This window comes from Gouania willdenowi, chromosome 1, assembly GCF_900634775.1.
Source record: "Gouania willdenowi chromosome 1, fGouWil2.1, whole genome shotgun sequence".
In the NCBI taxonomy this organism is placed as follows: domain Eukaryota; kingdom Metazoa; phylum Chordata; class Actinopteri; order Blenniiformes; family Gobiesocidae; genus Gouania; species Gouania willdenowi.
The window spans coordinates 44174928-44195339 of record NC_041044.1 but is presented as its reverse complement, the minus strand read 5'-3'; the positions used below and the strand labels follow the sequence as shown (position 1 = coordinate 44195339).

Below are 20412 nucleotides of genomic sequence, written 5' to 3'. Positions count from 1 at the left end.
TAGTTTTGATCTCATTCTTAAAGAGTTTCGATCCTAATGAAGGATTTAAAAATTCTACAAAATGTTACGTCCAAACAAACATACTTTTGCAAGTTTTTAAAATGAAACACGATGACAAGAGAAAATAACTAAAAATAACAACATTCCACGACACAATATTTATATGTGTGTGTATTTACATAAATCTGGCTTTATTCTTATATTTGTGTATTTATCACTGCTGTAACGACCAAATGTTCCCATAGTGGGACTAATAAAGAACCTTCTTATTTCCTGGTTATGGTTCATAAAAGGTAAATACAAAGACTCATGCATTCATAATCTATCTATCCTTCATTCTTTGGTTTAAAACCAAATCAAAATAACAAATAAACAGTGTAGTTGTTTTTGTTTTACTGACTTAAAACCAAAACATAGATACAGAAAAATCCAAAACCAGACAATGAATGAAATCTTGTTCTGTTTGTGAGATATTTGGATATTTAAGGGAAACTATGGACAGAGGGGACACACAGACGGACTTTTATTCTGCTTTGTTTGATTAAAATGATCTTGTATCATGTTGTCCACCTCACACCGATAGTAAAGAGGAATAATTTGTGTCAATGACATTTTGTTAAAGAGTTATTGATGCTGGAAGTCTGAATCTGTGAATATCTGACAACTTTACCGAACAGTGTTATGGTCCAAATAGTATCCAGATAAACTAGTGACTGACTATGGACTGCGAGGCTGGTGTGAGGAACAATAGACGTTAGAAATTATACCATTTGACACTTTTGCAAAAACAATTACAGCTTTTTTGAGGGCATTAAAAAATATATATATTTTTGCACGTTATAAACCACTAGCCACTAACGACAGCCGTCAACACGGATCAGTTGATCACAAGAAACGAGGAGCACCAGTAGATTCATTACACCACCTCTGGTTCTTTTAATCACACATCATGTGCATGTTGGGGATTTATTTATGTATTAATAATGTTTCATCAGTATTGTGAATTATGCGTTGTTCCTTTTTTGTCCAGGAGTAAAAGTCTGCCCCCATATGTGGGTCTACTCTGTGTGGTGAGATTAAAATTAAAAATTAAATTAAATGAAACTGGCTTTAAGCCTTTATTCGTCATGTATATATGTTGTTTCACATATATATTGAAATTTGTCCTCTGAAATTTAACCCATCCCCTGGGGGGCAGTCAACATGAAGTTCCCATCATAATTTCACTTAAATATCCAAATATCACACAAACAAAACAAGATTGAATGTTAAAACAGAAAAATGCAGCTTGCTTTGGTTTTAAAACAGTAAAACAAAAATAACCACATAGTTTATTTGTTATTTTGATTTGGTTTTAAAACGGAATAACCAAAGAACGCTTCCTCTGGGCTTTTCTTCCTGTGTTTACTGGGTTTTCCCACGTGTCCACAACCTGCTGGTCTCCAACCAGGCACTGTGTGAGCGACCCGTGGCTTCGTCTGTCAGCTGAAAACAAAAGAGTGCAACAATCTGAGGAATTGTGGCGGAAACGTCTGATACTCATTCAGGCGTTTTCTGAGAAGCGTCAGGTCGCACTCCCGCTTCAGGCTTTTCTTTTTCTTCTTCTCGACCTTTTCCAGATTCTCGCTGCACACGTTTTTCTCCCACGAATCACCTTTGAGTCTCCAAACATCTGAAGACGCTTCAGTCGAGGCTCTCGTCGCCCTCAAAAACAGCCTGTTTTTTTGTTCCAGGCGAAGAAAAGCAACGTCAAAAAGTCGACCGGGCTTTGATTCGCTCTGACAGAGCAACAACGACATGTCTGTACGTCCTGCTGCAGGGCGACGTGATGATTCTGTCTCAGCTCACTCCTTTGGTTCTCCTCTAAGTGCACGGTTCTGTTTTTTTATTCCTCTCAGCTTGGTCAGCACTGATGCACCAATAGCGTCTGCTAACTGTCCTCAAACGTCTCTGAACGCCTTTTATTCTCGTCTTCTGTAGCTTCACACTGTTCGATTCCCCTGAAAAGAAAACCACTTCACTTTCTTTCACTTCATCTCACGAAGAAAAACTCACTGTTGTGATGTTTTACCCACACAAAGCCGTCAGTCGAGTGGCTCCTCTGGTAAAAATAAAAATAGGAATATTTCAACATAAACTCACTGATGTTAGCGCAGGCTAACGTGTATGCCATAGCTCACCAATCTTTCTGAAACTGTGAGCTACTTTATTTCTCCTAATTTATGCAATTGTTTCATTTTCATTAAATTTCATTGAAAATGATCATCTTCCTATTTTACTGGCTCCTAACAAACAACTTTTAACTGAACATCTAACACAGAGATAGGCAACTTTTCATTTCAATTCAACTTTATTTGTTTAGCGCAATTTACAACAAAGTCATGTCAATGCGCTTATCAAAATCTAAAATTCATATCAAGAAAGAAAAAACCCAACAAGATCCACATGAACAAGCATTTAGTGACAGTGAGAAGAAACAACTTCATTTTAACAGGAAGACATGTCTGTTAGAACCAGGTTCAGAGATGGCAGCCATCTGCGTGGACTGGTTGTGGTTAGTAAACAGAAGGACCAACAGAACAGGATAGAGAGATAGAACATCAGAGTGTCTCAGACTAGTTGAGTCGTGAACCACAGATCAGGAAGTGACATCATCAACTTCACGACACCTGAAACAGAGCAGAGAGAGAAGGACGAGGAGAAGACACTGTCTGCAGAAAAACATGATACATTATTATCAAGTCAGCCTGTCTCACTCCCAGTGCCTAGTCAGCACTTATTATAAAGGTGATCAATCTCTTCCCGTTTATTGGTAAATGTGACTTTCACAGATGAGCCCATGTCCGCTCTAGGTTATGTTATGTTTATTTACTGTAAATCATAACCAGCTACTTCAGAATTTGAATCTCTTCCTGTTTATTATCACAGCGGGGGCTGCAAAAATGTGTTTGTTTGATCAGAGGTCACATGATCAACATTAATATCAGCATTTAGAATAAATAGTGCAGGTGGGGGGTTCAATATTTATTTATACATCTGCAGCTTGCTGAGAAATAGATGTGTGTGTGTGTGTGTGTGTGTGTGCATATGTAGTAGTTTTGTATGAGTATTTTCTGTTTCTGTTTCTTTTACTGTATGTTGTAATTCTTTGTGTTTTTTAATGTATTCTTGCTTTGTGTATTTTTCTGTAATTTTGTACATTTACTTATGGGGCCGCAAAAAATTAGAACGAGGGCGGAATGTGGCACCCAGGCCGCCAGTTGCCTATGACTGTATTAACATGTAACATTTGTAAAATCAATTATGTCACGTTTTACAAAAATCCACCTAGCGGTTTTTTTTAAATCAGATAATATATAACATACCACTGACTAATCACCAAACATTTATCACAATATTTCACTGAAAATAAACATTTAAAGATGGTTGATTTAATACTAAAACTTTATGACATGCAGCAGTGTTTAACTTTACTAAATAATAACTACATCTGTCATATGTATTTATCTTTGTGAGTTTGAATCGTGGAAAGTGAATCAGATTTTAGATGGAGCTCATTGGTGACTAGAGCTCCTGAGGGCCCCTCACATGGTCCATGCGGGCTACCTTGGGCCTGCAGGCACCGTGTTGGTGACCTTTGGTGTATGCTAACGACGCTACAGCAGCACAATTCAACTTAGCTGTAAAATGTTGGTGTTTTTAGCTTCTCGTTGTTCCACGTTGCCAGATACGGCTGTCAGAGATCCAACAAAATGCCCCAGCATCCCATCTCTCAGACACAGTAAATCCAACCTGGCAACGCAACTTTTACAGCATCTTTAATCACTATCTCACACCGTTACCGTCTAAAACGACATGATGAACATTCATGTTACAAAAAAGACCAATCAGAGCATTAACATTAGAAAAAATAATTAGTTTGTGTTTTTGTTTGTTGTTATATTTTCAGTTGTTTCTTTGTTGTCACTTTATGTGTTATGGAGTCATTTTAAGTACATTTGTTGCCATTTTGTTTTCTATGGGCTTTTTCTTTCAGTGCATTTTGAGTCATTTGGTCTCCATTTACTCATTTCTGTTCTATAGTGTTTCCACTTACCTGTACTTTTTAATGTAATCAGGAGAAAATGCACATATTTGTATGAAAATGGAAGAACTTAAAGAGATCCTCCACTGTTTTTACAAATGTGGCCTAAAACTTTGGAAATGTACTTATTAGTAGATCTATGCTAACAAAACACATTATTGTGCTCTATTTGTTTTATTGGCTTTACTTTACATTTTTAGAGCCTGTTTTCTAATGGAGTGCAGCATTCAGCCAGCTTTTTACATCATTTAGTAACTTTTTACACCATTTAGTAACTTTTTACATCATTTTAGTAGATTTTTACATCATTTAGTAGATTTTTACATCATTTAGTAGATTTTTCAATCAAAATAACAACTTGTGCTGCTTTTAGTTGTTCTAAAAAGTCAGATAAAGTTAAAGATGTCGATGTAAACCTCTTTTGTTTACTGAAAGAAGATCTATGACCGCAGGGGGCGACAGTTCCTCTGTGTAGACAGTGAAGCAGAGAAGCAGAGCTCTCCAAGGGGACCTTTACTCTTCCTTAAACAGTGCGCTGACATGCTCTGGTGGATGAAATTAGAGAGTAAATCACTGACTGTTGAAGACACGCAAACTCTGAGGATAGACTTTTCCTGATTATTTAGAGCAGGTGTTCTCAACCTTAGGTTCAGGAACCTAATTGGTGGTCACCAGATGCCTTCAAGAAGCTTTTTATTTGAGCCAATTATTTAATTTTTTTACCCTTTTCTGCAACTACACCAAACTTGCCATATTTTAACCTATTTTCATCACTTTTTCTTGCCATATTTTTAGTCCTTTTAGTGGATTTTTGCTACATTTCTCCCATTTGTCCATCATTTTTCTGCTATTTTTTTTCCACTTTCCAGACATGTTCAGCACTTATAAACCCTTTCCACCACTTTTACACCTAATGTTACATATTGACCCATTATTATCACTTTTAACCTCTTTTCACCATATTTCATCTTTATTTTGGCCAATTTAACCACATTCACCATTTGTCACACCCATTATTTGTCAGTTTAAACTAATCTTCCAACTACTTTTTCTGTCCATTTTTGTCAACTCTAATTTGCAGATTTTAACCAATTTCTGTGGTTTTTAAAATCCCTTTTCCACCGTTTTTGGTCACTTTTAACCCATTTTATTTCTGATGAAAACAAGGATTTCCATCTTTAAGATGACTATGATATTAGAAAACTTTCTGAATAACAGTGGATTTTATTCAGATGAATAAATAAATCACAGATTTATGGAACAATGGACCATCATTTTGCTGACTTTACGGATGGACCCCAAAGATCTCTAAAACTGTTAAGTAGTCCCATATTTAAAAGGCAATAAAATGAATATGGTGCATAATAATGGGTTTTGTTAAACATAGATCATCTAATAAGTACATTTTAAATATTTATAGTAATGGTTACCCAGATAGTTTTTTTTCGTTAAAGCTCAGCATTATTTTTCCTAAAGTCAGACTTCTCTCTGTTTGTGCTGTAGCTCTTTCTGCAAAGCGTCTTCTCAAGCTTTTGGCCTTCTCTCTGTTTCATGGTCACAGACACACTGAGGATGAGTCCAGAGTCTAATGTAACACCCGCAGTCATATCTGCCTTTTTAACTGATGGTTGTGCTGGAGCTGCTATCTTTCACCGCGGGCCTCAAACAGCCATTAATCCCAGCCAAGTGCTTGTCTCAACAGAAATGAAAGCGGGCTAGTTTTTTTTTTGTTGCATAAAGCATGCTGATGTGGACCCTGAACCTTTCCCACCTCGTCATCACTACTACAGACGACTGTTTCTTTATTCCGACGCATCAGAGCTGGCTGAGAACAAACTTACCTTTAAAGCCCTCAAAGGAAAAGTTTTAAGGCCGGGATTTTCCTTTTTCTCGCCACTTTTTTGGCTCCTGTAGTTCACAGCGAGGGAAAGTAGAACAGTTTCTCCTCATAGATGAAATGATTCATTATCTTTGTTGGTTTTTGTGATGATTGTTATTCCCCGCCACAGAGTGTGAAGGTGCGTCCGTCCGTCCATGCGTGCGTCTGTCCGTCCGAGTTAAAGGGGACAGCTTTTCTCAGAAATCTTTTAAGATACGATAAATAAATCTGATGTGTGGCTTCAGGGTATCAATACCTTGATAGAGTTCGAAAATGAGAAGTGTGCACTTGTTTTTTTCGGAGTTATTGCCCTTATCCAGTTTTTCTCAGAAAGCGTTTAAGATAGTTATAATTGTATATTCTGATGTGATTTTATTTTCTTATGTGTACATCTAAGTTCTTAGATTTAGGACATTAAGGAAAGGTTGTGAGTTATAATGAGAACCAATCTGGCAGGGATGTTGATGACTACGTCTTCTTTTATATTACTCTTGTGGAGGTCGATGTGTTTGACAAACTCTCTTTTTCTTTCTTTATTTAAAATCAGGAATTAATATAACACTGAAATGTTCGATTTACTCCTGAAAATGCCGAAAACAAGTGACTGTTTCAGATTATTTTCAAATCCAACCCTGGCCACTTTCATATGTAAATCAGATAAGTTCTGATGCGACTTCAGTCTGCATTCTCAGGTTATGCTCATCCGACCCATACATAATGAAAACGCGATAAAACGTCACAATTGTTTGACAAAACTGACAGGTGATAATAACTGATAATAACTGATAGGTGCAATAAGCAATGGCAGACGAAGGAGCAAAAAACAGTCAGTGGTGAAAATAAAATACTTTAGAACTCTGAAGGGTCAATGACGTGACACCTAAATAATTCTGCATTCCTTTTAGTTAAAAACATTTAAATGTATTATATATATAAAAATCCACATACACCGTCACATAGGCTGCACCCTATTGGCTGATGTTGGTGTCATTGAAACGACTCGGCCAATCAGAACGGGCAGGTAGGCGGGCTGCTCTACTCTCTTTAGGTTTAACTACGTATTTCCGTGTATTCTGATGAGGTTCCCTTTACACATGAAGTCTCTTCCTCACTGCTCCATGTCTGCGTATCAGTCCATTTACAGCTTTTCATGGTCACTTTTTACTGGATCGTCATCTGTACTTCCGGTTCCTTCAAAATAAAACACCTTGTCATGTTTTGTGGCCTGTGGCTGTTGAGTCTTTTATTTTGAAGCCTGAGGCTGTTTAATTTGATTAGGTTTTGCTGAGTCATGAGTCCGTTTGGCCTGATGAATGACAGAGGTTTTCCTTACACCTGATACCTCACTGTGAGACCTGAGAATGTCCTAAAATGTACACCGTACTTATCGTGTGTCACATTCTCATCAAGACTCTGACTTGTGCCTGATTCTACTTCCTCAAAGCGATTCATTCATGTTTTATCAAGGATCACGATTCCTTGGACTCTGACGAGGTTTCGTTTGCCACTTGAAGAGAAGCATCCTCATAGCATTATGTTACCACCACCGTGCTTGATGGTAGACGCAGTGTTTTTCAGTTTGTGTTGTCCGATGAGATGAAGTTGGGATTATTTGACCTTAACGGTGCTGAATGTGTAAATAAATGCCTGTAAAGAGTGAGTTAATTGTCCATGGTTTGCAAATTATCATTTAGTACAATTTTCTCTCGTGTTGTGTTTTTGTTGTCATTTATCTATTTTTGTAGTCATTTGTTTTAGTTTTAGGGTTAGGATTAGGCTTAGGTTACCCTAACCCTTTTCTGTGGTAATGGATTTTTTTTTTGTCATTCTGTGTGTTTTTCTCTTTGATTTTTGAGTATTTTTTTGTTGTTGTTTGTGTGTTCTTGCTATCATTTAGCACATTCTGTGTGTTTTTGTCATTTTTTTCTAATTCTGTGTAACTATTGTTTTATTTTGTATAGTTTTCTAATTATGTGTGGTTTTGTATCCTCAAAAATAATACAATTGAAAAACAAAAGAAATCAACCAAAGTTGCAAAATTTTGAGAATTTTTAAAGTTGGAAACTTTCCATGGGAATTAACAGGATTTTTTTTTAAAAATTGAACAAAGGCATCATCTAAAATATCAACATCAGTTATTTGAAAGTTACTCACAATTGTCAATTCATTCCAATTACCATGAAAAGTGAATTTAAAAATGTGTGAATAAATGTTATTGATGTAAAAGATATTAAAATAACACAAAGTCTAATCAATGATGGACCCAGATTTGTAGTTTGTGATGTGTGTGTGTGCTTACAGCAGGTTTGTGCTGAGGGTTAAAACTTGAAGTTCTTCTTCTGTGGTTGCAGTGCGGTACAGTTTGTGTTTACTGCAGAGGGTGAACTGTACGTGAGGGGTTCAATCCTTTAAAATAAATGAATCTGTGATGGAGTATTCCTTTGGCTGCCGTCCTGCTGCTGATGGACCGGCCTTCTGTCACGCTGCGCCGTCAATGTTATGCAACTCAGCAAAAATGTGATCCAACGATGACAAGTTTGGGATTTATTCACTCTGACGTCTGCGTCTGTGAGCACTTGTGATGTTTGCTTTCTCGCTGCGGGAAAGGTTGGAGTTTGTGCCAAGAGACTGTATATGTGTAGGATTCAGAACCATTGTCGTGGAAATGATCTACATGTAGAATTCAAACATTTTCACACTTTACATCAGACTTTGGCTCCTGATCAACTGCTGTCCACACACAGCCTTCAGTATAACTTTGTGCCAAAAAAATGCATCCAAAAACACACAAAATGATCATAAAAAGACACAAAATGACATAAAATTGCACAAAATAACTTTGAAAACCACAAAGAAAACAAAATGCCTCCAAAAACACATAAAAAGACCCCCAAAAAGCACAAAAATGTAAAAGAAATACACAAAATGACAGAAAATGGCACAAAATAACCTTGAAAACCACAAAATCACTAAAAAAAATACACAAAGCTACAAGAAAAATACAAAAAATGACAGAAAATGGAACTAAATAACCACAAAGAACAAAGAATGTCTCCAAAAATACACAAAATGACCCCAAAAAAAAACAAAGAAACTAAAATTATAAAAAATGACAAAAATTGCACGAAATAGCCACAAAAACAACAAAATATCTCTAAAAACACACAAAATGGGTGAAAAATGCACAAATCGACAATAAAAGTATATAAAATGACAGAAAGTTGCACAAAATAATCACAAAGAACACAACATATCTCCAAAAACACACAAAACAACAAAAACTCACAAATGTGTTTTTGTTGCACCAAAGAAATTCTGTACTTTAGTGTTTTTTTTTTTTTTTTAAGCTTTAGTTTGTCTATTCATGCAAACCCGTGTACGAGCAAACCAAACGAGCAGGACAGCACACCTCCAGGATCTCAACACCTGTTTTACACTTTACACTGACTTCATAGTGATTGATCGATGCAAATTAAAGGACTGGAAGAGGAGTGCTAATCAATAACTGACACTTAAACAGTTAACAGCTCAGTCTGCAGCAATGGAGGACACACACAGTATAAAGTGAGGATGATGATGATGATGATGATGATGATGATGATAATCCTGCGATGCTTCAAAGTGCAGCTCTGATCAAATTGATCGTGTCAGTTCTTAAAGACGTAATAATGTGATCAGAGAGCTACTACGGTCAGGACGGACACATACACATACACACACACACAAAATAATACACAATATTACAGAAACAGGCATAAATGTTTTTCTTTGCTGTGATTTTATGTATTTTTTCTATTTTTTTTTGTGTATTTTTTAATAATTTAAACAATTTTAAATAACAATACATAATGTCACAGGAATTGACATATATTGCAGGAAGTTGCATAAAGCTCACAGAGCTTAGATAATTCAATAATTCTGTATTCTGGCATAGAGGTGCAGAATAAACATAAACTTTCACCACTTCCTGTTTCCTCCTCAGATCCACGGATTACGGAACAACGTACGAGAGAATGAACGACAAAGTGGGATATAAGACGGTCCTGAGTTACCTCTACATCTGTCCTAAGAACAAGAGGAAGGTGAGAACACGTCTATCAACAAACACCAACAGTAATCTGTGAAAAACATGAAATGGTTTTATGATTTGATGACTCTTCGCTTTAGCAACATGTGGAAATAAGATGAACTCGTCTCAGATCTGGTGCTGACTCACTTCTATAAATGTCATGTCATGGGATCGTTTGTTGGTTCATTGGCCAAAAAGTCCAAAATCCAAAGTGGACCAAACTACAAGAATACAATTTATTATAATTTTTTTTTTTTTTTTATCATAATCTTTTCAATATTGTAATTTTTTCATTTATTTTTGTTTTCGTTCTATTTTTCCTCTTAATTTATTCAATTTAATTCAATTTTTCTTTTCTTATTTTTCTTTTCTTTTCATTTTCTTACTATTTTTCTCTTTATTTAATTTGATTTGATTTGATTTTCATTTTTCTTATTTTTATTTGTTTTTATTGTATTTTCTTTTTTTTTTGTTTTCTTTCTATTTTTCATGTATTTTTATTTTATATTTTCTTTTTTAGAATTATAAATACATAATATATACAAGTGTATTATATGTATTATTTAATTTATTTTCCTCATCAATGTATGACACACATTTGAATTTAAAGTCCACCAGTATTCATGTGTGATAAATATTTCCACTGTATATTTGTATGTTTGTCAGGTACTGATCTATTTAGACATGTGGGGACTTGAACCCACCACCAACCCACTTTAAATTTGAAATTACTATTATTCAGATTTTTTTAATGATGAATTTGCACTTCTACATTTATTTTGTGTTTTTAAATTCCACTGATTATGAAATGGTGAATATTCCAGAAGTCTATTTATCATGAATCAGGCAGTGCTGATTAAATCTGAGTCATGGTGTAAGGAAATGAGTCTCTAATGAAAATAACAGTTATTTTAATCCCACCCAAATGTAGTGCAACAACTGTGGCCCCCGCTGCTGTAATTACTGTGATTATGTTGACGAGCTGAAGTACTCTGTGAGATTACCTTTCTCTGAGTTAAACGTCTGCAGCGCCGTGTTTGTGCTGCTGCACACGCTCAGACTGACACACACAGAAATATCTTTCTGTGAATTCTCTCTGCAAAAATAAAATAAAAAAAAACATCCTGAGAAACATTAATGGAGACATTTATCACAGTGGGCACCAAAACAATGTGATCTGAGGGCCACATTTTGTCTATTTTCCTGTCATTTTTGTTGTTGTTTTATATGTTTTTCAGCATTTTTGTGTATTTTCCTGTCATTTTTGTGTATTGTTATTGTTTCTCTGTAATTTTAAATTGTAAATTTTACATTTCTCAACATATTTGTTTATTTTTGTTGTGCTTTTGTGTATTTTTCAGCATTTTTTTTTTTTTTTTTGTCGTTCTTGTGTGTGTGTTTTCAGCAATTTTGTGTATTTGTTGTTTGTTGTTTTTGGTGTTTTTTGTATGTACTTGTTGTCCTCCTGTCAAAATGTCCTTTTGCATACTTTTGTGGAATTTTGTTTATTTTTGTTGTCTTTTCTGTATTTTTCAGCAATTTTGTGCATTTCCGTTGTCCTTTTTTGTATTTTTTTTTACTAATCTCATACATTTAATGTCCATTTTGTGTTTACAAGAAAGGACTTACGTAAAATAACGTTAAAAAAAACTCAACACTTAAGATTACACTAAAATACACAAAAGGGCTCAAAAACACACAAAACAACAAAACCACATGAAATTCTTCTTATTATTATTCTTCTTCTTCAAATTCTTCAAATTTTTCTTCTTCTTCAAATTCTTCTTTAAATTCTTCTACTTCCGTTTTAAAAACTAAATTTCTTCTTCTTCTTGGTAAATGTCAACGACTCGCAGTCATTGGTCAAAATAGAGCGTATACATAATAGAGCGTATACATAATAGAGCGTACGTAGCACTACTCGTCTTCTACACAAGTTCAAGTCTTTAAGCTCCTCCCATCTGTTAAGATAACTGAAGCTGTGTCTCTTCTTTGCTTGTTTCCAACTTGTTTCTCAACCTTCACAGTGTGCGACTTTGTTTTTGTCACAGCTGATTTCTGCAGGTTACCATCTATCTATAAATATCTATATCTCAGTCATTTGGTTCCAGCGCTGCGTACGATCCTAAAGCCTGGGGCCTATCAACAAGCCTGCAGCTGTTTGTGTGCATTAGCGTCACTTTGAGGAGGTTTTCTTCTTTTTAGTCCCAGAGAAGTGAAACAGTTCCCCCACATCCCCAGGGATGAAAGTCAGTCTGAGAGGGATTCAGGTCTCGATCCAGAACCAGTGACTGTGTTTGAGTCATAAAGAGAAATCTAAACATTAGGATCATGTAGAGTTCACTTCATCAGATAAACACACAGAAGTCTAGATGTAGAGGATTCATTCATTCATTCATTCATTCATTCATTCATTCATTCATTCATTCATCTTCTGACTGGATTATTCCTGTTCATGGCTCCAGTTCATTACCCAGTAAAATATGGTCAACATTTGGTTAAAAAGTGAAACGCGGTCGTTTTCTGGTCGTTGAGAAAACGTCTTTATTAAGACGTCTCATTATAGCAGACATGGGCAACCAGGGGACACATGTGGCCCTCAGTATTAAATGTTTGCATCCCCCAAAGCAAATCCCTAAAAAATGTATTTCAAGAAGTTGGAAAGAATGTGAAGCCCAACATAATAGACAAAGTACCTCCCATCGGCAGCAGAATGCACAAAAACACACAGTTCTAAACGAAAAAACACAAAATGACATAAAACATCAACATAAAATGACAACAAAAACACACAGCACAACAACAACACATTACACATTACGTAAAATGACAAGAAAATACAGAAAGTGACCCAATAAATGCACTAATCGACAACAGAAATGCAGAAACTGACAGAAAAATACACAAGATTACAACAAGAACACACAAAAAAATACACACATAATGACTAAAAACTGACAAAACATCAAACCCCCCCCCATGTTTATTGTTGGTAATAAATATTGGTATTGCTCTTTTACATACAGTGAACATCTCATGTAGAAACTTAAAAAAATGAGACCAAATCTAACACAATTGGAACTTTATTTATGAGATAAAAATAAAAGGTTTGTCAAAATGTACAATTGTTTTTTGGTTTTTTGGTTTTTTTTGTTAAATAGAATAACACCAATAAATTCAATTCAAAACAAATAAATTCTCTAAGTATAGATACATTTATGAACTCTAAAACTGTGTCATGTGGGTAATAATATAATAGATAGAAACTTCATCCTGAACCATAGAAAGTGGCTTTGATCAGAAATGAAACGACAAACAACAGATGGATTATGTTCAATCATGAGACCATGAAAACATTTGGGTGTAGAAATTAACTAATTACTTTGCTTCTTTTAAAACGTACATAAGTACAAGTAGGGATGTAACGATTAATCGTAAGACAGTTAAAAATCGATTCATAGGTATCAAGGTTCACATCGATGCTGTGAAAAATGAATCGCAGTACTTTTTTTAACCAGCAGAGGGCGAGTGTTGGCGGCGGGCGAAATCTGCTACTACTTTCTTTCTGGCCGCCTTCTACTCTTAAACATATTCATAAATGATTCCTTACCCCTTTAGCACCGAAAGGTGGTCCAAACAAATATCTGCCCTAAATACAGTAAAATTACTGTTTTTTTTTTTTTTTAAGTCCAATTGTTAAGGCACAAAATATATTTTCAGTTGCACTTTTAAAAAGAAAAAGAACTATTATGCAGTTTTGTATTGTTTACTATAGAACCAGAATTTAAAAAATAAGCTTCTTCTTCATTTATATTATTCCTTTATTTATTTCATTCAAGATTTACTTTTAGTTAAATTGCATTGTTTTGAGTAGTTTATCAAGGGATTCTTTTGACAATGAAAAATTGTACAGTATTTTCCCAAAAAAAATAAAGGAATATTTTTCAGTCATTTATATACAGTCCCATTTTGTAAAATAAATCGTTAGAGAATCGTATCGTGAACCCAGTATCGTGAATCGAATCGTATCGGGAGTTGAGTGAATCGTTACATCCCTAAGTACAAGTAAAATGACTGATTTAGAAATGTATTCAGTGCCCATAAAAGCAAATCAATTACAGTAACGTGAGTACTTGTAATACATTACTTTTACCTCTGCCAAATGCACACATTCATATAATTGAAAGAAGACATGAAGGTGTAGAAGTATCGAGGGCTGAAAGACCATGATTATGATGATGTTCTCCTCTGTAAAAGTAAAGGATGAAGAACAGCCTCAGGGCGTCATCGTCGTCTGAAAACAAAACATTTCTTTCTTTGTTTTGTTCAGTCGGAAACTTTTCCTTTTGTCCTGGTTCCGTGTTTTACAAGGATTCTGGACGAGGCCTTGGGTTTAGTTAAAACATGCTGAATATATATTTAAATAAGTTTCAATCTGTTTTAGGAGAATATATTACTTAAAAATAGAGATAAGTGTTGTTTCTGAACAGATGAACAACTTTAATCACAACTGGGTCACAAACATTATGTATTTTTGGAGTCATTAATGTCTATTTTTGTTGTCATTTTAGTTATTTTTGTGTATTTTGTTGTTTTTTTTAAACTTTGTGTTTTTGGATTGTCTTTTGTTTATTTTCATTGTCATGTTATGTACATGTTATGTATATTATCTTTCTGTCAGTTTGTGGGTTTTGGAGTCTTTTTTGTGTATTTTTCTATTTATTTAAACTATTTTTTTGTCTTCATGCATTTTTGGCGTCCCGTTTGTGTATTTTTGTTGTCCTTTTATATATTGTCTGTCATTTTGTGTGTTTTTTTTGTCATTTTTGTGTTGTTTTGTTGTTTTTTTGTGTATTTTTCTCTCTTTATACATTTTTGAAGTCCCTTTAGTGTATTTTTCCATCATTTTGTGTGTTTTTTTATTGTATTCTACTGTATCTGCTGTACAGTATGAGACCCAAGGCTGGCGGTGAAAATATGATGAGCTTCGATTTTTCAAATGATCAAAATCTTCTTCTCAGAATGAGTTCCACACGCTGCTCAGTTCAGAATCAAAGTCCTTGAACCAGTTTTCATTGAACAGAGTCAAACATCCATCAGTGTGAGGGAATAAAATGTGAAGAAAAACTGAGGGATCAGTCGTGGAGAAAACGAGGAGCTGGCAGATGGCGTTCCTTCTTATTCCGTGTCTTTCTATCTTTTTGACAGGAATGTTAAAAATCCACTTTGTGTTGATGCCGTTAAAGAAAGGACACACAGATCCTGAGGTAAATTGAGTTCTACCACCACAAATTTAACTGAACTAAATACTAAAGCCAGTGTATGATAAAGTAGCCGTACCTTCCACTTTCTGTTTACTATTACATAAAAGGTCATTTTTCTCATCGAGGTCGTCCCAGCAATAAAAAGGAAGGATTTAGATCCTCCACGGCTGCAAATGGGGCTTTTTACAGGAACGGCCTGTCCTCCAATAACAACATAAAAGCACCAAAATCATCCAAACAAGGACCGTATATTGGATACCTGTTTATGGTAATTACATTATTTAAAAGTAAATTATCATTATCAACCTGATAAAGGATGATTAATGTTTGTAAATACACACAGACAGATTTAAAGTGATCAATACCAAAGTTTAGTTTTTATTAGTTTATGAAAATGAATGTTTTTAATTTAAATTTCAATTCACATGTTTTTTCTTCGGAGAAGTTTTCAACAGTCTGTGATTTACTCTCGAACTTCAGCCACCAGAGCGTGTCAACACACTGATTAAGAGAGAGTAAAGGTCCCTTAGGAGAGCTCTTCTTCTCTGCTTCATTTTCTACTACCAAACCGCAGAGTTGGAATTGCCGCCCCCTGTGGTCACAGTGTTTTTACGAGTCACAACAGATTTTATCATCTTTCGGTAAAAAGAAGAGGTTTACATTGACATCTTTACTGGTCCTGGTTTTTTGGAACAACCAAAAGCAGCACAAGTTATTTTGACAGAAAAAGCTGCTAAATGATCTTAAAAAGCTGCTAAATGATCTTAAAAAGCTACTAAATGATCTTAAAAAGCTGCTAAATGATGTAAAAAGCTGCTAAATGATCTTAAAAAGCTACTAAATGATCTTAAAAAGCTGCTAAATGATGTAAAAAGCTGCTAAATGATGTAAAAAGCTGCTAAATGATCTTAAAAAGCTACTAAATGATCTTAAAAAGCTGCTAAATGCTGTATAAAGCTGCTAAATTATCTTAAAAAGCTGCTAAATGATATAAAGGCAAGGCAAATTTATTTGTATAGCGCATTTCATACTCAAGACAACTCAATGTGCTTTACATGATAAAACATTCAATTGTCTAAAATCAATAAGAACATTTAAAATCATCAGTAAAATCAATTAAAATCATCAGTAAAATCATCAACAAACACATCAACAACATGACCAAAAATCTCTCTCTCAATCATATGCAGTAGAGAAAAAAAGTCCCTTTAACTTTGATTTAAAAAGCTACTAAATGATGTAAAAAGCTGTTAAAAGCTGTTAAATGATCTAAAAAGCTTCTAAATTATGTAAAAATCTACTAAATGATCTTAAAAATCTGCTAAATGATCTAAAAAGCTACTAATTGATCTAAAAAGCTGCTAAATGATGTAAAAATCTGCTAAATGATCTAAAAAGCTACTAATTGATCTTAAAAGCTGCTAAATGATGTAAAAAGCTGCTAAATTATGTAAAAATCTACTAAATGATCTTAAAAAGCTGCTAATTGATGTAGAAATCAGGCTGAATGTTTCACTCCAATAGAAAACAATGGGATGTTTACAGGCAGTGGGGCCGTGTGACATCATCAGTCACATGATTTGAAGATGGAGGAACACAGGCTCTAAAACTGTAAAGTAATCCTGTTTTTAAAAGGCAATAAAATGAATATAGTGCATAATAATGTGTTTTGTTAGACATAGATCTACTAATAAGGACATTTCGGTAACACTTTACTTTAAGTTTTATACATAAAGGCTGACATTATGCTGTCAAGTCATTATTACGACATGACACATGTCATTAGCATGATTAACGTGTCGTTCATTACCCTAACTCTACCTAACCCACTAGATCCCTCCACCTAACCCAAAAAATGCCAACTTATCTCCAAAGGTGTCGTAATTTAGAGAACGATACTTAATGACACCTTAATCATGCTAATGACAGTGTAATGAGTGTCGTGTCAGCCTTCAGTATAAAACTTTAAATAATGTGTTGAAGAATGTCTGGAAGGAATATAAAACATTTGAACGTGTGGCTAAATGGATTATTAAGTTGTAGTTTATATCCCTGAACAATGTATAATATACAGTAGACCATAGTAGGGCCCTATAATTTCCACGTTATGGGAATCGTGGAATCGACCAATGAAAACGGAATCCGCCGTTAAATGCAGAAATTGACACAATGTGGATGAAACAAAGACGTTTGTTATGAGAAAATGTTTCTGGGGACCGTTTATTTGGTGCACTGCCCATGGTATTTGGAAGAGTCTCCACCCAAACCACAAAGAAGAAAATGCACATTGTCCTGCCTTAGATCAGCATTAACATTAACCTAGCATTAGCATTAGCTATCCTTAATTGTGGCGTTAACATTAGCCTAGCATTAACGTTGACCTATCATTAGTTTTAACCTAGCATTACTATTAGCCTAGCAATAGCATTGACCTAGCTTTAACAATAACTTAGCATTACCCTAGCATTAGCATTGACTTAGCATTATATTTAACCTAGCATTAACATTAGCCTAACAATAGAGACCTTAGCATTATCTTTAACCTAGCATTAGCATTAGCCTAGCATTAGCATTAGCCTAGCATTAGCATTAAACTAACATGAACATTCAGTCACTTAGCATTAGCATTAATGTAGCATTAGTCTTGCAATAGTACTAGCATTAACCTAGCATTAGCATTAGCTGCACTATTTATATTCTAGTTTCCAATGTGTCACAGTGTTTTTAATTTTCATTCACGTACCCCCATGACAATTAGCGTAGCCATGGTAACCTAAGGCTTACACATTATTTTGAATTGCATTTTTATTTTTTATATACATTTTTGTTTAAATATGAATTTCTTTTTTATTATTATTTATTTTGTTTCCTCACAGGAGGTAAAAACTATTTTTTTCTGATAAAAATTATTTAAAAAAAACAATGGAATTTTGAAAAAATAATGTGGAAAACACGGAATTTGGAAAAAAATTAAATTGTTTTTATAAGGCCGTGTGTGTGTGTGTGCGTGTGTGTGCGTGTGTGTGTGTGTGTGTGTGTGAATCTGGAAGGATTCCTTTGTCTCCATCAATAAATCAGGTCAGATAAAGGAGGAGGAAAGATGTGAGCAGCCTGTGGCTCTGCCTGAGGACCACCTTTATCTCTGCCCTAATTATGTTCTCTTTCCCTTTGTGTGTGTGTGTGTGTGTGTGTGTGTGTGTGTGTGTGTGTGTGTGTGTGTGTGTGTGTGTGTGTGTGTGTGTGTGTGTGTGTGTGTGTGTGTGTGTGTGTGAGTAAATGGACTAAAGTTTGCCTCTGTGCCTGCGCTGCATGTGCTGAATTGCTCCAAAGTCGTTCAGGTACATCTAGTAAAGGTCAGTGGGCGTCCGAGCACGTGTAGAACGTCTCTGACCTTTCACTGTCACATTATGGATTTGACTGATAGTAATGACATTCAGTGTGAACACCTTCGCTGGCGTGAATCTCCTCGTCTTCATCTGCTGCTGCTGGATCACGTTTGTAAATGTGGTTAGAAATGCCACTGAGTGGAAACATGATGTCTAAATGCTGGTGATTAGGTGCTGATCCGCGGCTAATGAGCGCCGAGCAGCCACGGATCTGTGTTAAAGCCTCCAGACAAAGGCCTCGCTAAGCTCTATTGATCCAGTGTGACGTGATTCATGTGCTGCAGGGGTGTCTTTTTTTCTGTTCCTCCAAACCTGATCCATACGTGCACTTGTTCCTCCCGATCCGACAGCCAGCGTCCCCTCGCCATCAGGCTGATAAAACACAAAGGTTATCCCTGCAACCTCCATCGATCCACCATCGTTCCTCCTGCTTTCCTAGAGAGAGAGGAAAATCTTAATCACGCCTTACTGATGCTATCGGTCACTGGGATTTAGAAAGTAAATGATTATCTATGCAGGGCAATTGTTTCAGGAGGCACGACTAGAATTGGCCGCCGCTCTACTTCCTGCTTCTCTATTGGCTTGAAATGAACCGTGTTGTCTCGCTAACGGACACAAAGAGAGGCTTGTTAAATTAATGTGTGAGGTTGTGAAATAATTTCACACATACTTCCTGTGACGTGCTGCCATTGAGCAACGTGTGAAAAGAGACACTGAAACCAAGCTTCTATGATACAGTATGATGCTGTGGTTCTCAACCTCTACAGCACGCGACCATCCGTAAAGTCGGTAAAATGATGGTCTATTGTTCTATGAATCTGTGATAACCACATTTATTTATTCATCTGAATAACATCCACTGTTATCCAGGAAAGTCTTTGTGTCATTTGGGCCATAGGCTGCGTCCGAATAGTCCCTGCTATCTCCTTTCCTATCCACTGTTCCTTCACCCCCGGAAGTGTTTAAGTGGTGGCCATGATAAAAATCGTTCAAGTTCACTTTAAGTTGAGAAAAAGAGGCTCAATGCTTCTTTTTTTTTTACGTCCTTTAGCCTAGGAAACACTGAAACATCCTTTACCAAAGATAAGTCTGCGTGATGGTTGTAAATGTCTGCGTGATGGCGCTACATTTCTGCGTGATGGTGGTAAATAACTGCGTGATGGTGGTAAATGTCTGCTTGATGGCGGTAAATCTCTGCGTGATGGCGGTAAATGTCTGCTTGATGGCAGTAAATTTCTGCGTGATGGTGGTAAATCTCTGCGTGATGGCAGTAAATTTCTGCGTGATGGCGGTAAATCTCTGCGTGATGGCGGTAAATTTCTGCGTGATGGCGGTAAATCTCTGCGTGATGGCGGTAAATTTCTGCGTGATGGTGGTAAATCTCTGCATGATGGCGGTAAATCTCTGCGTGATGGCGGTAAATCTCTGCGTGATAGTGGTAAATCTCTGCGTGGTGGCAGTAAATGTCTGCGTGATGGCGGTAAATCTCTGCGTGATGGCGGTAAATCTCTGCATGATTGCAGTACATTTCTGCGTGATGGCGGTAAATCTCTGCGTGATGGCGGTAAATTTCTGCGTGATGGCGGTAAATTTCTGCGTGATGGCGGTAAATCTCTGCGTGATAGTGGTAAATCTCTGCGTGATGGCAGTAAATGTCTGCGTGATGGCGGTAAATCTCTGCGTGATGGCGGTAAATCTCTGCATGATTGCAGTACATTTCTGCGTGATGG

At 35.8% G+C, this 20412-nt stretch overlaps 1 protein-coding gene across 3 annotated transcripts in view; it reads left to right on the top strand.

The window, feature by feature from the left end:
• The window catches only part of sorcs3a (sortilin related VPS10 domain containing receptor 3a), a 109229-nt gene that overhangs the window by 14848 nt on the left and 73969 nt on the right, over positions 1–20412 (top strand). For all 3 annotated transcript variants that reach the window (XR_003674392.1, XM_028451735.1, XM_028451727.1), the window contains exon 2: positions 9946–10045. Coding sequence is in view for 2 of the 3 variants with exons in the window: in XM_028451735.1 (XP_028307536.1) it covers positions 9977–10045 (69 nt within the window). In the remaining variant the exon portion in view is untranslated. The remainder of the gene's footprint in view (positions 1–9945; positions 10046–20412) is intronic.